General features: G+C 42.8%; 1 protein-coding gene across 2 annotated transcripts in view; it reads left to right on the forward strand.

The window, feature by feature from the left end:
• MBD2 (methyl-CpG binding domain protein 2) overlaps positions 1-16,146 on the forward strand; it is a 51,877-nt gene that overhangs the window by 29,916 nt on the left and 5,815 nt on the right. For both annotated transcript variants that reach the window (XM_063295819.1, XM_063295818.1), the window contains exons 4-5: positions 8,532-8,622; positions 10,273-10,450. In XM_063295819.1, coding sequence (XP_063151889.1) covers positions 8,532-8,622; positions 10,273-10,450 — 269 coding nt within the window. The remainder of the gene's footprint in view (positions 1-8,531; positions 8,623-10,272; positions 10,451-16,146) is intronic.

The following is a 16,146-nucleotide window of genomic DNA, read 5'->3' on the forward strand; positions in this document are numbered from 1 at the left end:
GAGAATACTGAACTGGGAGCCACGGATCAGACTAAAATGCTCAGATGGAAGCATCATTTAGGTTTCAGGTTAAGCAACTGTCCTTTGGATTATAAGAACATTCTGAATGATGAAAGGGCCTGGTTCAAATATCCATTTCTCCCCTGATGTTCTTCCACAGCAGAGCTAAGCCTGAACTAAGCCTTGAGAGCTGGATATTCAATATTATACAAATTACACTTTTTTGGAGATAGGCAGCTTTGCTCAGCATGAAAATGTCTTCTGAGAGGCTTTGCTAAGTACTTAAAAGACATAGACCATATGCCTCCCTCTTGGTCTGCATAACTTTTGCATATGGTAATGCAAACTTAGAAATATTTATTGGAATGTACATTGTACAGAAGGGTAAGGCAATTAATTTCCCATCCAGATTGTATCCAAATGATTCCAGTTAATTGACATCCCACACACACTTAGATGCAGTTTGGTTCCTCTTCATTTATTCCCATCTGGGATTGGCGGGTGAGAAAGAGGACAGGAGCTACCGCATTTTTGATGGATGTGCCCATGGCAGTGAAACCAGCAGGAGCCTTTTCCTTTCTTTGCATCTGGCCATCCTGGATCCTGCTTCACATATCTTTTAATTCCATTTTAATTTACAAATCCCCAAACCATTTCTTGAAAGGGGTCATCAAATTTAATTTATTTTCCTAAACGAAGATACCACTCAGATTAACGCATCCTCTAGATTTAGCACCCACCGGCACAGGGCTAACAGAATCCTGAGCCTTCATTTATGGTTACAGAGGTCTTAGATAAAAAGTGCTGATCTACGGCTAATACAGGCAGGAAGTGAGTGATATAATTTACCCCTGGGTTTTCTGTAGCTGCAAGCCATTTAGGATGCAATTCAGTAATCTCCTTATTGGGATTAAAGGAAATGGGATTTGTGAGCAGACGTGCTTAAGACTTTTTTTTTAAAAAAAAGAAGTAACAGTCTTTCTAACCAGGACATTCATCCACTGGGCAGGGACCGTAAACCTTCTTGGGGCCAGAAACTGCAGTTGGTATTTGATTGCACTAGTCTGCCTTGGAATATTTAAACAAATGATGGGGCTTGGAGAAAAAAGCTAGTTTGTATTTAATTAGCAGCTGAAATTGAGTTAATTAAGCCTACATGAACTTGAAAAGTTACACAAAGTTGGACCTGGTTAGTATTTGAATGGGAGATCAGTAGGAAGTACAGGTAGACCTCACTTAGCGACTGCTGCGTTTAGCGTCCATTCGCAGTTATGAAGGTGATGAAAAAGTAACTTTATGACCAATCCTCACATTTACAGCCTTTGCAGGTTTGTAAAGCTAAGGAAAGCTGAAGTAAGATCATAAGCACTGTTGGGTTTCACTTACCAACCACTTGGCTTAATGACTGAGTTGCTGGTCCCAATTGCAGTCACTAAACGAGGACTACTTTTACCCCAGTCAAAAAATAATGAAACATTTCAGGAGAAAACAATGGCCAACCACTTCCATATTGTGGCATGGACCTGCCGTGCAGGTGTAGGCCTTGAGCCTGACTCAAGTGAGATTTTATCTTCGCCTAATACTTGCCAGTGAATTTAACATTCCCCCTCTTCTTCACACACTCAGAATTACAATTTGGTGGCAGTTTCTGGGGGTGCTTTGAAGTCTACTTTGAAAGTGTTGAGGACCTAGTGCACCTCAGCGTTAGGCAGAAGGGCTTCCAAATCAGATGATACTATTTCTAGACATCTTTGAGGCATGGACGTTATTTTTCCCACCAACAGTAGCTATGAGGTTATTTGATTTTCAGCTGATTCCTGGTAATCCAGAATTATATTACTCAGTGATCTGTTGCCAGGATGAAAGGATATCCCTGCACTCACACATGCTGGGCATTTGAAAAATCCTTATTTCCTTCTCCTTTTGAGGGTAGCCAGCAGGAGAGGATGCAAAACATCTTTAGAACTAGTCTGTTTATCTTCTTGAAGCTGCAAGCACTTCAGCCCACTTGGGGAAGCCTGTATTTAAAACTACAGAGAGAAAATGATTACTTTTAAATACAGCTTGAAAATAGCGGCATAAACAAGAATTCTGTAATCAAGAGAAGGCAGCTGAATGTCAGGTCTTCATTTTTAACTATAGCATCTCCTCTTCAGAGGAGCAGCCGGAGGTGTTATCAAGCAGATCATAGTTTTACAGTGTGTTCTTTTGATATTGGATCGCTAGCAAAGGAGACCAAATGTTCTGATGTTGTTGAAGGCAAGACTGCAATATTGAGGTAATAGGGCAGAGCTGGTGAAAATGGGGTGGTGGGAAAGAACCCCCCCCCCTTTTAGGGTAGCCTTTAAGGAGAGGGATGTGTGATGCTGCAAATGGAAAAGAGGCTGGCCTGCCTCAGCAGGGGAAAAGATGAGGTGAGATAGTGGAGGAATGGCAGAGAACCCCCCTTGAAACATGCCAGAGGTATCTTCCCATCACGGAACTTCAGCTCCAGGATTTCTTATCTAGCAGAGCAGTTGTTGAGGATTTCGAGAGTTGCATTCCACACATCTGGAGCGTACTCAGGTTGGGAAAAGCTGCCTTACAAGAAATCAGGGGTGAAGAAAGTTGGATGACACTGGCTGTAGTTACTCAGCACCCTTAACTGAATTAACCCGTTGCTGGGTTCCGGCGTAAGTTTATCAGATGGCCTGGATTTTTGTGCAGATCTGAACTAAAGTCAGCATTAAGATCAGCGTGTTTTGCAAATGCATCTCTTGAGCTTTTATTCAACCCTGTTAAGTGTGGGGGGTGAATATAGGGCTGACTAACCTTCCCCTTGGCATTTAGCCTTTTAAAGGCAGAAAAATGAAATAAACTTTCGCTGTTGGCTTCTTTTGCATGTCTGTGCAGAAAGATGGGAGGGCGGGTGGAGAGAAGGCCTTTTCTGAGCCAAGTCCATTCCAGGGAGGGAAGATCGCAGCCGGGGCAGGGAGGAAGGCCTAGTTCAGTTGCCTCCTTATGTTGGGCTTCACAACCTTACTCTTCCTGTTCCAACCAGGAAAAAGAGGCACAAGGAGGGCCTGGCTGGCCCAGATTTAAAGACGAGCCCCCTTTTCCCGCCCCACCTCGCCACCTTCCTTGCAAGCTTAAGCAGATGTGAAGGAAGAACAGATGCTTCTATGGCTCGATGTGGCAGTGATTTCTTTTCAGACCTGGATTTACTAAAGTTTCTCTGCTGAGCAATTGCAGGGGAAAAAGGGAATTGCTAGAAGCCAATTAGCGGAGAGGCTATAATCTAAGAGCTGGGAGGGGTGGTGTTTCTAAGGATGGCCAGATGGCAGGATACGTTTGTGGCCCCATGTACATGAGTGTGGTGGTTCAGAGGTGGAGAAGAACGTGAAGGTAGGGAACGCTGCAGCTAAGGATAGGGCTTGCTAAAGTCCCCCAGTTCCCCAAGGGCTCTATACAGGTAGTCCTCGATTTACGATCACAAGTGGGACCGGAATTTCTGTCTCTAAACGAGGTGGTTGTTAAGTGAGTCACGCCCAATTTTACGACCTTTATTGCCGTGGTTGTTGAATGAATCACTGTGGCCATTAAGTGAATCACATGGTCGTTAAGTGAATCCGGCTTCCCCCATTGATTTTGCTTGTTGGAAGCCAGCTGAGAAGGTCGCAAATGGCGATCACATTACTCCGGGATGCCGCAACTGCGGTAAATCCATGCTGGTTGCCAAGCATTTGAATTTTGATCACGTGACCACAGGGATGCTGTGACAGCCATAAGTGTGAGGACAGGTCACAAGTCACTTTTTTCAGCACCGCTGTAACTCCAAAGGTCACTAAATGAATGGTCGTAAGTTGAGGACTATCTGTATTCTCTGCTTTTGAAGAGCAAATGTGTGGCCAGGGTTTCTTTGCCTCTGGGATGAAAAACATGTTCACTGGCCTTCTGTTCAGTCCTGATTCTGGGCATATGCTTCGAACATTCCCTCCTTGCAGCATCATTGAGTTTTCCAGCTCCCATCATTTCTGTGAGAGTTTGTTTAAATGGTTCCTTTGCAGACCACATGCTTTGCCTACTGAAAGTGTAGGAGTCCCTTTCCACAGCAGACAGTATTTTCACCAAAGGCAAAACAGAAGAGATCATGTGGGACATTTTTGCTCAACCTAGTGTCCTCCAGATGTGCAGGACTTCCAATCTCATATGTTTATTCAACAGCCATGTTGGCTAGGGATAGGAATGGACGTCCAGCAGACTTGGCAGGAGCCAGGTTGGGGAACGCCAAGGGAGCAGGTGACTCTCTACTTGTGGCAGTCAAGATGAACTCTCAGAGTTGGGAAGGTCAGTTTAGGACATCAGGCCCATCCCGTTTGCTCCCAGGGCTGGAATCCAAATAAAAACATCTTTTGTAAACGCCTACCTAGCTTTTCCTAATGAAGGAGAGCCCCAGCACCCTCAATTATTGTTTTTATTTCTGAATGACTAGTGGAAGGACATTTTCTTCAACATTCAGCCAGAATCTCCTTTACTATAATTTGTCCTGGGTGGACAAATCATTGGACCTGAAATAAGGCCACTTCAGGCATTCCCACCAAGCGAAAGATCCTGCTGCAAAGTTAACTTTTGCATCAAAACATTGATCGGTTTTTCCAACTTCCATCTGGTACTATTTTTATTTTTTTTCCTTAAATGGCAAACAATTGATCCTTAAGACAAAGGAAAGCAGCCATGAAATAATTAAGTTGTCCTAAATGTGTAAATAGTGAATGAAACTGCTTGACCCAAGCGGTTTCTATCATGATTGACTTAAAATTGATGTTAATTGGACAATGAAGTATTAATGATTTGCACAGGGAGCACTGCAGCCAAGCAATTACATTAACATACAAATCTCATCCATCACATTATCAATCCAGGCATACCCTTCGGGGATCACACAACATTTGACATAATTGTATCCTAAATTGATTTAAAACTAACAAATGAGAGCATTTTATAAGGTCCTTCTAGTAATCATGCAAATGGAAATACTAGTATCACTTGTGTTCCTGTTTAAGCTAAGTGCAATGGGATTAAAAATGTATTGTCCTTTTCCTAATGAGCAATTAATGTAGGCTGCATAATTACCAGGCTTGTATATAGTTCAAAACAATTTGGAAGAAGTGCTTCTGATTTTGCGGGAGTGTAGAGCTTTGGCTATTCCTTAAAGTTTGCCTGTCTTTTTGCTGGCTTCTGAGGTAGTCCTCACTTAGCAACCACAATTGGAACTGATTTCAATTGCTAAGTGAAGTGGTCATTAAGTGAATCCAACCCGATTTTACACCCTTGTTTGTGGCAATCATTAAGCAAATCACTGCAGTCATTAAGCAAACCATGTGGTTGTTAAGCAAATTATGCAGTTCCCCATTGATTTTGTTTGCCAGAAGTTGGCTGGGAAGGTTGAAAATGGGGATCGCATGAGTGTGGGATGCTGTGATGGCCATAAATATGAACTGGTTGCCAAGTGCCCAAATTGTGATCATATGACTGTAGGGATGCTGCAATGCTCGTAAGCGTGAAGACCGATCACAAGTCGTTTTTTTCAGCACCGTCGTAAGTCCAAACCATCACTAAATGAGTGGTTATTAAGAGAGGACTACCTGTAGCTGTTTCAAGAGTTGTGGAATCAGCTCCTTAATACAACCACGGATTTTTTTCAGGCTTATGTGGTTAGCTGAAAGAGGAAGCTATTTTAATGAATAATGGAGAGGTGCTGCCTTTGTTCAAAAAATGGGAACGTTTTAGAAGTTCTAGTGGTATTTGTAGAGGTCTCCCTTCAGCGTGTGCATGAGACAGCAACCTGTGGTATTTTTATATATGCATAAAACAAACAAAAGGAGCTGCTGTTCTAATGGCTGCAGAAGAGCCATGAGATGAAAATCTATCCTACATGAATCCATTCAGATAAATAGGAGGAAACTGTGAACATTCATTTTTCTGGTCTAGTCTTTATTCAACTTTTATGGCTGCCCATCTCAAATTCATGACTCTGGGCAGCTGACTGCAGTAAAATACATCATAAAACACATAACTATAAAAACAACAGACACGTACTGTGTGAATAAAGTCCCAGGAAGAATCTGCCTTAGTAATTAACTTCTTTAAAATTGAAGTTTGCTTTAGTGTTCTTGGGAATACTTTGAGATACTGACTTGACCTGGAAAAAAAAATTCCACCCCGAGATGTAGAAATTAGATAAACTCTGATTTCAACTGCATCTAGTCAAAGTTAGTCCGAAGAGAGAGAACAGGAGGAATTGGAAGGTGTCGAAAAGAATTGGGTTGATTTGAATTAGAATGATTGAAAGTTTGAATTAAAAGGGCAGCAAGGAAGAAATGCAGTTTGTGACTGGCTGGTTTTGCTTCTGGTAAATGATTTTTACAAAGTTCTGGAATCACGCCCTCTGGGGCAGTAAAGGAAATGCTAATAAATCTCCCATCATTCCTTGATGCTTTATAGCTGAGCTTTTTTTCGTAAACCCTTTCCTGAAACCCTTGCATTTTTTTTGTAATATTCTTACTTTTTTAGCTTTTCTTGGTTGGCAGATGATGTTGATTAGTTTTAATACTGTGGAGTCCTTGGTGCTCTCTGAGCTTGGTTGTTTGCTTGCAGGCGTTTCATTACCCGACTAGGTAACATCATCAATGCTGGTGAGTGTGGGGTTTGCTCCCTGTTTGCATACAGTAGCATGCCCTGCCAGTGTTGGTGCGGGTGTGGCTCTCCCCTTGGTAGCGCCTACCCTAATCAAGGGACTACCAAGGAGACAAACAATCAAGCAGACAAAATATCCTAGTGAAGGAACTACCAGGGAGATAAACAATCAAGCAGAAAACAATACCCTAATCAAGGAACTACCAAGGGGAGAGCCACACCCCCACCAACACTGGCAGGGCAAGCCACTATATATGAACTGGGAGCATTTGTATTTACCACTTTTCTCTGTTTTGGTGACTATTACTAGGGTTATACATAACCCTGAACCATGGTTTGGTCTCTTTTAAGCAAGGTTTGTTGAAGCCATAATATCCTGAGTGACCCAGTACTGAAGCATCTTTTGTCAGCTACGATGGCTATGATCAGCTATATTCTAAGCCAAAATCAAGCCACCAATGTGAGGACTCACATATTTAAAGACTGTGAGTGTGAAGTCTATTTTCCTTTGCCCACCTGCTATTAAAAGCTCTTCTTTTAAAAGCTTTGCAGTGCATTTTTTGTGCTCTACCAACTGAATAGACCGTAAGAAGCCACTTAACATCATTACTAATAAGCTTAATGGAGTTTGGCAGATTTCCTTCTTAGTATATTTGCATGATGTAATTCATTTCCATATGGATGGCCCTCAAACCTTGGAAAGGCTTCCCCCCTCCCCATGTTCTCTTGAAAGTTCCTATCTTATAAATGTTCCTTGGCAATTTCCCTACAACTTTATTAAAAGTAGAGTTGCAATATTTAAATTGCCCATTAGACCACAGGGTGAAGGGAAGAGATTCTTCATTCTCCTCCCCACTTCCATCAACTGTAAAGGTGCCTCAGATGTTACCCTAACTTTTTCACTCTGAAATGTTGCAGATTTCTTCCCTAGGAGCCCTTCCTTGGTATGTTTTCATGTTTTTATTGTTTATTCATTCAGTCGCTTCCGACTCTTCATGACTTCATGGACCAGCCCACGCCAGAGCTTCCTTTCAGTCGTCAACACCCCCAGCTCCCCCAAGGATGAGTCCGTCACCTCTAGAATATCATCTATCCATCTTGCCCTTGGTCGGCCCCTCTTCCTTTTGCCTTCCACTCTCCCTAGCATCAGCATCTTCTCCAGGGTGTCCTGTCTTCTCATTATGTGGCCAAAGTATTTCAGTTTTGCCTTTAATATCATTCCCTCAAGTGAGCAGTCTGGCTTTATTTCCTGGAGGATGGACTGGTTGGATCTTCTTGCAGTCCAAGGCACTCTCAGAATTTTCCTCCATCACCACAGTTCCACAGCATTGATCTTCCTTCTCTCAGCCTCCCTTATGGTCCAGCTCTCGCAGCCATATGTTACTACGGGGAACACCATTGCTTTAACTATGCAGACCTTTGTTGTCAGTGTGATGTCTCTGCTATGTTTTCATGTAGTTTAACCAAAAGAAACTCTGTGAGAGGAATGAAATGAATTCCTCTGTGGAAATTCCCAATTAAAAACTTTATTCTTGTGTAACCCCAGTGCTGCTACTGTTCTGAAATTTGGTGAGCTTTAGCAGCTCAAGAAAGGCATCTGCATCTGCAACAGGCATCCAGTGCTGTTAAGAAAACAAATCCCCATAAAAGTTTTAAGCATGGCTGGTTTCTGGAATCATTGGAAGGAACAAATCTGCAAAGCAAGATTTGGCTTTGGACCCAGATCTAATCAGGTGGCTTCTAAATCAGTCCAAATCAAACCGTTTTTTCCCCAACCACTGAATTTTGTGTGTTTGTGTGTGTGTGTAGTAATATATAATTACTATATCCATTAATCAGGCTTTTCCATCTTTTAGCTTTTCTGGGAGAAGAGGCTTCAGGGCTTAAGTGCATCAGATGTCAGTGAGCAGATCATAAAATCCATGGAGCTTCCTAAAGGCCTTCAAGGTAACTCTTTGACTCAGTGAGGTTTTTGGTGGATCCCGATAAATCGGTAATTCATGAAGAGGGGCTGTTCACCCAAGTATGTTGCTCCTGCAGCTTGCCTGCTCAGAAGCTTGCAAGACCTTTGTGTAAACAAGATCTTCGGAAAAGCATGTGTCTGTCACCTCTCTCTTTGCGTGGTCTTTTTTCTGAACAGGGATGTTCTTTTATGATTATCAGCTACTAGGAGAGGTCTGGAGAGTTTTGTCATCCTGTCTATTATGTGATCTGGTTTGTTTATTAGACAGTGAAGCTGGTCTTTAGAGTTAGGGGTAGTTTCTTCTGATTTGTGTTGGGAGCTGAATATTTGGGGATGTGGTTTATTTGGATCTGCCCAGCTAGATAGCAATAGCTAGGCAATCCTTGGCTGATCTTGAAAAGCTAATTAGGATTCAGCTTACTTAAAAATTGGATGGTAGACCACAAGGAAATCTTAGTATTCTAGACTGGGACATAAAAAAAATTCCAGAAGGCAATGGCAAACCATTTCCATACTGTTGCCAAAAACCTGCTTGGATAAATGAAGTCCCTAGGAGCCAAACTTTTTTTTCTACCTCCATAGCAAAAGAAAAATTGCCCTGTTAAAGGCCTATTTGGTTCAATGTTTACTTGTTACAAAACAAAGCTAAGCATATGGTATTAATTAAGGTACCCTGGCTCTTCTTGTGTCCTAAAGTGGCCTTCCCCAACTTCCCCAGCTCTGTTGAGACTGCAGGATTTCCCAGAATTTCAAGCCAACATGAGCTCTGGAAGGGGAATTCTGGAAACTGCAATCCCAACTCATCCAAAGGGAATCAGGTCTGGGTAGGGCTGGCTGCAAATTTTTGCAGGCAGTTATATGGAGGAAAGAAGCATGTAAAAAACAAAGGTCAAAAACCAGGAAAAGAATGCTGGTTTTAATAGAGAGAAGAAATCACATAGTGAATCTTATCTGCATATACGGCTAATACCGAGTTTTTCAAACTTGGCAACTTTAAGACGTGTGGACTTCAATCCCAGAATTCCCCAGCCAGCATGCTGGCTGGGGAATTCTGGGAATTAAAGTCCACATGTCTTAAAGCTGCCAAGTATGAAAAACTATTCTAATAGAATACCAGGCAGTCCTCGACTTATGATCACAATTGGGACTGGAAGTTCCGTCGCTAAGTGAGGCATTTAAGTGAGTCACACCTGATTTTACGGTCTTTTTTGCCACAGTCATTAAGCAAATCACCATGGTTGTTAAGCAAATGCAGCTTCCCCCATTGACTTTGCTTGTCGGAAGCTGACTGGGAAGGTTGCAAATGGCAATCATATGACCCAAAACGCTCCAACTGAGCTGTTTACCAAGCACCTGAATTTTGATCGTGTGACCGTGGGGATGCTGTGATGGTTGTAAGTGTGAGGACCGCTCACAAGTTACCTCCTTCAGCGATGTCATAACTTTGAACAGCTGCTAAATGAATGGTCGTAAGTCGAGGACTACCTGTATTGCATCAGCCAGGTTGCTGAGAAACTTAGCTTATGCTAAGTCTTTTCTTGGGGATAGAGGTCTTAACTTGACCTTCTACATATCAAATCCACCCCTTTGAATATGCTGAGTTTTAATAAGCCGACTTTGCATTCACCTTCTAGGAGTGGGCCCGGGGAACAATGATGACACTCTCTTGTCGGCTGTAGCCAGTGCATTGCACATGAGTTCTGCTCCCATCACAGGACAGCTGTCTGCTGCCGTGGAGAAGAACCCAGCCGTGTGGTTGAACACATCGCAGCCTCTCTGCAAAGCCTTCATTGTTACAGATGAAGACATTAGGTAAGTCCTTCACAGACCAGGTTCCTGCATCATGCTGAGCTACTTTGGGACTTGCCAGGTTCTGAGCTTGTGGGAACGCTAGCAAGTTGTAGTCTGTTCACCAAACAAAGGGTTCCCATTTTTTCCATTAGGTGGATGGCTGCATCATCACTGAGAACACCCCATAAATTGGCTGCAGACACTGTGACCCACTCTTTCCTTATTATTGTTGTTGTTGTTGTTTCTGTTCTCATTAAAATAATTGAAAGGCTGTTAAATCTAGCAGGTTTGGGATGTTTCCTGCCTGAAAGGGGCAAGTCTGCAGCAAGATTTTCATTAGGGATGCTGAGATTTTGAAAGATTTGGCAAATTCCCGAGACTTCAGCTGTTCAAAAATAAATTTTCTTATCTGATGCCTGTACCATGGACCAACTCTAGTCCTCTTATGGGTGATTGTTACAAACCCTTGGAATACCGTTTGGGAGAATCTGGAGTTGGCTTTCTTTTCTAGGTTGAAAATCTGCTCGGCTGGGAGCCACATCGTAGAAACTGGAGGGTGAGGAAAGAGAGCAAATGTTTATTTCAATTTACATATATTCAATTGAAATTAAATATATTTTGATTGCTCTCTGGCCACATGCTGAACAATCTCTGCCTCTATTACCCAAAGTGTTACAACTGGGTAAGGAGGTCATACTCAAGGTTTTAGGGATCTGCATTGGCACACATCCTTCTAGACCCCTTGGTAGCTGGAAATCAGTGTGGCCCCTGCTAAGTTGTCCATCCCTGCTTTAAAAAGTAGATTCCTGGCTTCGGCCACTTGGTCAGTTCTCATCTCATGCATTGCTTCGGGGTGGGGTTGGGTGGGGATGAGCAGGCCTTGTGTGTGTTGGGAGTGGGGAAATGACTGGGATAAATGGATCCTTGGATCAGTCTAGTTCAGAAAGTTTTTTCACTGAGAATTCCAGAGGGATTTTGCTTGACCATCTTTGAGTTCGGCACCCTGACAACTTTTGTTACGATCAACCTTGATTCAGCTAGTACTTCCATCTCTGTGTTTGGAGCCCTACTTGCTGCCGGGACAGGATCTGACTTACTGCTACCTGGAATCCAAATGTCATCTCAACCTGTTCCTTTGTTTCTGGGTCTTGGGTAGGAGTCTCCCCAGTCTGTGTCGCTCCAGATGTCTTTGGCTAGAAATCCTGGGAGTTGCATCACAGCATGTCCGGATGGTGCCTTTGTAAAGTCTGAGCAAAGTGCACTCTGCTTTCTGTGGGTATCTCTTTTAAAAGAGAAGAAAGGATTCCTGCCTGCCTGCCTGCTTTCCTTCCTGCCTTCCTTCCTTCCGCACCACTTTCTGCTGACATAACATTCACTCGTGATGGCTCATAAACAAAGAAGTAAATCAACTGAGCGTGCTGTAGGAGGTATGAGAGGGCATATTCCCAATCTTGCACCACCAAGTCCGGCTTGATTATGCTTGCATTTTTCTTTTTAAATGCTCCATTTACCCCTAGCTTTAAGACACAGATCATCTTTTATTATCGCTATATGTGATTGATTTCCTGCTGATCTGGTGGTAATTGCTGCAAGAAATTTGCTCATGATTTGGTTAGGCTCTATAGCTCCATTTTATCTATTTTCAAAATATTGATTCCCAGGCTTTGGATATTTATTAATCCTGGGTCTGACTAATTTGAAATCAGATTATTCTAAACACCTGCCTTTGGTGTTTCCAAATTGTGAGATGCTGGGCTTTGGGTAAACAACCACAATGTATATTAGGCAAAAGCTGTTCAATAAAGCCCCCACCTCCCAAATGCTGAATGAGGAACGTTGCATGTCAAAAAAGGAAAGGAATAGGAATTTTCACTCAGATTTCCTACCAAAAATAATTGCAAACTGATATGGAAAGAGGACAGCTTCAGGAAAAAAAATGATTTTGGAAGCAAGCAGATGGCCCCATTCATCCAAGAATCAAAAGTGTGGATTGGAGGCCACCAGGAGTCTTGTGGAAACAGAATCCTAGCCAAACACACAAATACAGAATCTTCTGAGAAAACTGACGGCGTGCTAGGAGCATGAACTTGCTAGTGGTGCCATATAATTTATTTCTTGCAACACTGCATTTCTCTTGTTAAAGTGGGGGATCATCAGCATTTGAAGGGGACCAAGCACCAAGAATCTTATGTTGGAGAGATGCAGTGCCAAAAAAAATTGACCTGCCAGGGACAGTTAGCACTTTGTTTGTTAATTGGTTTTCTGGCTCCACAATTATTTGGCTTTTAATGTATTCCTCCTCCAGCAACCTCTGCTTTTCAGCCAAGATTGATGCCCGTGGTAGCTGATAATTCAAATCCACACCAAGGTGTGATATCATTAAGTGTTTCTTTATGGGAGATACTGTTTTCCGGTCTCTGGAAGCTGGTGAGACATTCTAGATTCGGACCTCTTCTTATCTTTGTACATGTGATATAAAGTTTTGGGAGATAAATAGATGCTTCCACAAACAGTATCAGATTATGTTTCTGGACTGGAGGTGGTGGTTTCAGTTTTTCAGTGCTCTATGGAATAATCATAGTGATAGTATGATAATGTTTCACACCTTTTGTTGCCAAGTTTGAAAAACAATGAGTTAAATGGACCTCAGTGAGATAGCCGAAAAAGCTGGTTAAATACTGAGTGCTTTTGGAAATGTTTGAACTCAAGAAAAGGACGCAGCTGCACAATCTCCTATATTCTACCTCCCTCCTACTTTTTTTTAATTTTTCCCACTTACTGTGGACTAAGCATTTTTGGAGCTTCACCATGTCCTGAGCAATGTAATATAAGTGTAATAGTTAACACAGCATGGGTTTTTCCCCATTATTATTTCTGCCTCCAGCGGAAGACTGTTAACTCATAAAATCAAGTCTCTAAAGGCTCTTAAAAAGCATGTCACATATCCCAAATCCACCAGCAGAGGGCACTCTTAAACCATATTAGAAATATTGTTTCATCCACCTTTTTAGTTCTGGTTCCCAAGGCTTGCCTGCTTTAGATGTCATAGCCCCCCCCCCCACTACTGTACTCACCTTTTTAAAAAAGAAATATGTTGGCATGAACCACTGTTGATTCAATTGCGTTGAGGAGATTTTTCCCCCCACATTCTGCTTCTGCAAATTAGGACTGGAAATCAAGCTGAACACTTTAATGGAGAAATCATTTGCTTCAGGCATAGAACTCTTATTTAACTTGTAATGATGCTTTTTCACATGGCAGTAATTTGTTGAGTGGAAGATGGCTGCTGTCTGGGTTTTTTAAAGTTGAATCCCTGGCTTTGGTAAAATCCGTAAGAGACGAGAATAGCTTGGCCACTGCTGTGGGAAACCTTATCTGATGCTTCCTCAAAGGACCTGCATTTCTGTTCTTACTCAGAGGAAACCAATGTGTTACAAAACCTTTGGATTTGTGATCCTTTCTTCTCCATCCCATACATTGCAGACCCTGTCTTAAGTGCTATCTTTAGTTCTGGATGTCACATTTTAAGAAGGATTCAGGCAAACTGAAGTGGATGTAAAGAGGGGCAACAAGGATGATCAGCATGCTGGAAACCAAGCAGGGTGAATAGAGATTGAAGGAGTTGAGAATGCTTAGCCTTGAGAAGAGATGACTGGAAGGGTATCTCAGAGATGGCAGTCGTCATCATCAAGTTTATTACAGCCCTAAGGCCAGGTACAATGAAAATACCTACGTAGATAGCTAGATAGACAGCAGACAGACAAGCCAGTTTGGTGTAGTGGTTAAGGCATCAGGCTAGAAACCAGGAGGCCTGAATTCTAGTCCCGCCTTAGGCAAAAGCCAGCTGGGTGATCTTGGGCCAGTCACTTTCTCTCAGCCCTAGGAAGAAGGCAATGGCAAACCACTTCTGAAAAACCTTGCCAAGAAAACTGCAGGGACTTGTTCGGGCAGTCTCTGAGAATCGGACACGATTGAATGGATATATGTGTGTGTGTGTGTGTGTGTGTGTGTATAAATAAAACAGTAAGTACAATAAGATCTAAAAATAATTAAAATAACTGCTCTCAGAGATGGCAATCAAAATCCTAAAAAGCAGGATACATAATAATGGTTTCATGTTACAGGAAGGAGAATTCTGGTTGGTTGACTGAGAACAAATAATTTTTATAGTAAAAGCAGGCGGACATTAAAACCCAAAGAAGTGATGGGATCTCCTTTTCTGGTATGATCTGGCAAAAGCTGCATTTGTTGGAGATTTTTTACTTTATAGATTCTTGCACAAAGCAGGGGATTTAATGGCCTAAATGGCGCATTATGCTTCTATAAAGCACATTTTGCCACAGCTCCTAAAATCTGAAGCTAAAACTGTCTTTACGAAAAACTCTTTTATTTGAAATGATGTCTCTGGAGGGTGTTGAAAAGAATGGCTTCCATCTAGAAAGGAACAAGACCAGAAGACCCTCTGGGAGAAGGAGAAGGAGAGGGAGAAGGAGGATGGTTGGAAGGAGGAGGAGAAGGAGAAGGGGACCCAGTTCTAGATGTGGTAAAAGGAAAAGACCAGGTTCCTTAAGAGAGTCTCCTCAACAGGTAATACTCAGTGCCTAAAAACATAAAAAACCAATGGAGGGGTCATGAACAAGAGAGAGAAAGCAGGTACTGTCCATGGCTGAAAGCAAACCTAGAAGAAACTTTGCTGGAGGCAATCTCAATCCAGGCCTATATAACATCTCTGTCCCTCCCAAGCAGCTGGGCCTTGAGATAGCTCCATTCTCTTGACTGAGAGCTGAGTCATTCCCTCAGAAAAGAAAACCAGCTGGGAAGACATGGAGATAAACTTAGTAAGGAAAAGGATTCCCTCAATATCTTCAATAAAGCTGACTTTATTACAGACTTTGGACAGCAAAGGACCAAACCTCTGGATAATTCTCTACTGCCAAGAGGGCTTATCTGGTTAGCTGGAAATATACCTGGCGCTGCGGGTTAAACCGCTGAGCTGTCGATCGGAAGGTCGGCGGTTCGAAACCGCGCGGCGGGGTGAGCTCCCGTTGCTAGTCCCAGCTCCTGCTCACCTAGCAGTTCGAAAACATGCAAATGTGAGTAGATCAATAGGTACCGCTTTGGCGGGAAGGTAACGGTGTTCCGAGTCGTCATGACGACCACATGACCCGGAAGTGTCTATGACAACGCCGGCTCCAAGGCTTAGAAACGGAGATGAGCACCGCCCCCTAGAGTCGGATTCGACTGGACTTTACGTCAAGGGAAACCTTTACCTTTACTAATAGTTGGATAGACTGATATTTCAGAGCTCTGTCTGTGGGAGGTTAAAGGGGCATATCTCTCTTCCTCCTCCTGGGTGTATCCTGTGTTTGCCTAGTGATACTTGCAGCCATTTGTCTGCTCCCTGCCTTTCCAGAAAAAGGGGTAATGGCTACACTAGAAAAGGAGAAGGTGGAAGCTTGAGGAGAACCTGGAAGTTCTAGCTGCTTAGAGGTCCAGAAGAAAGGGGTGTGTTTTCCCAAGAAATGTTAGGGCAAGGAAAAGGCTGGAGGGAAGAAATTGATGGGGAAGAACTGGGAGAGAGAAGAAGCAGTGGAATCAAGCCAGCTTGACCCAGAAGCTGTGGAAAAAGACAATGTTCTCCTGGTCTGAAGATCCTGCTAGATGTTCAGCTGCAGAAGGATTCTAATGGACCATACTTGGTAGGAATCCTAGGTATA

This window comes from Candoia aspera, chromosome 2 (assembly GCF_035149785.1).
Source record: "Candoia aspera isolate rCanAsp1 chromosome 2, rCanAsp1.hap2, whole genome shotgun sequence".
NCBI classification, from domain to species: domain Eukaryota; kingdom Metazoa; phylum Chordata; class Lepidosauria; order Squamata; family Boidae; genus Candoia; species Candoia aspera.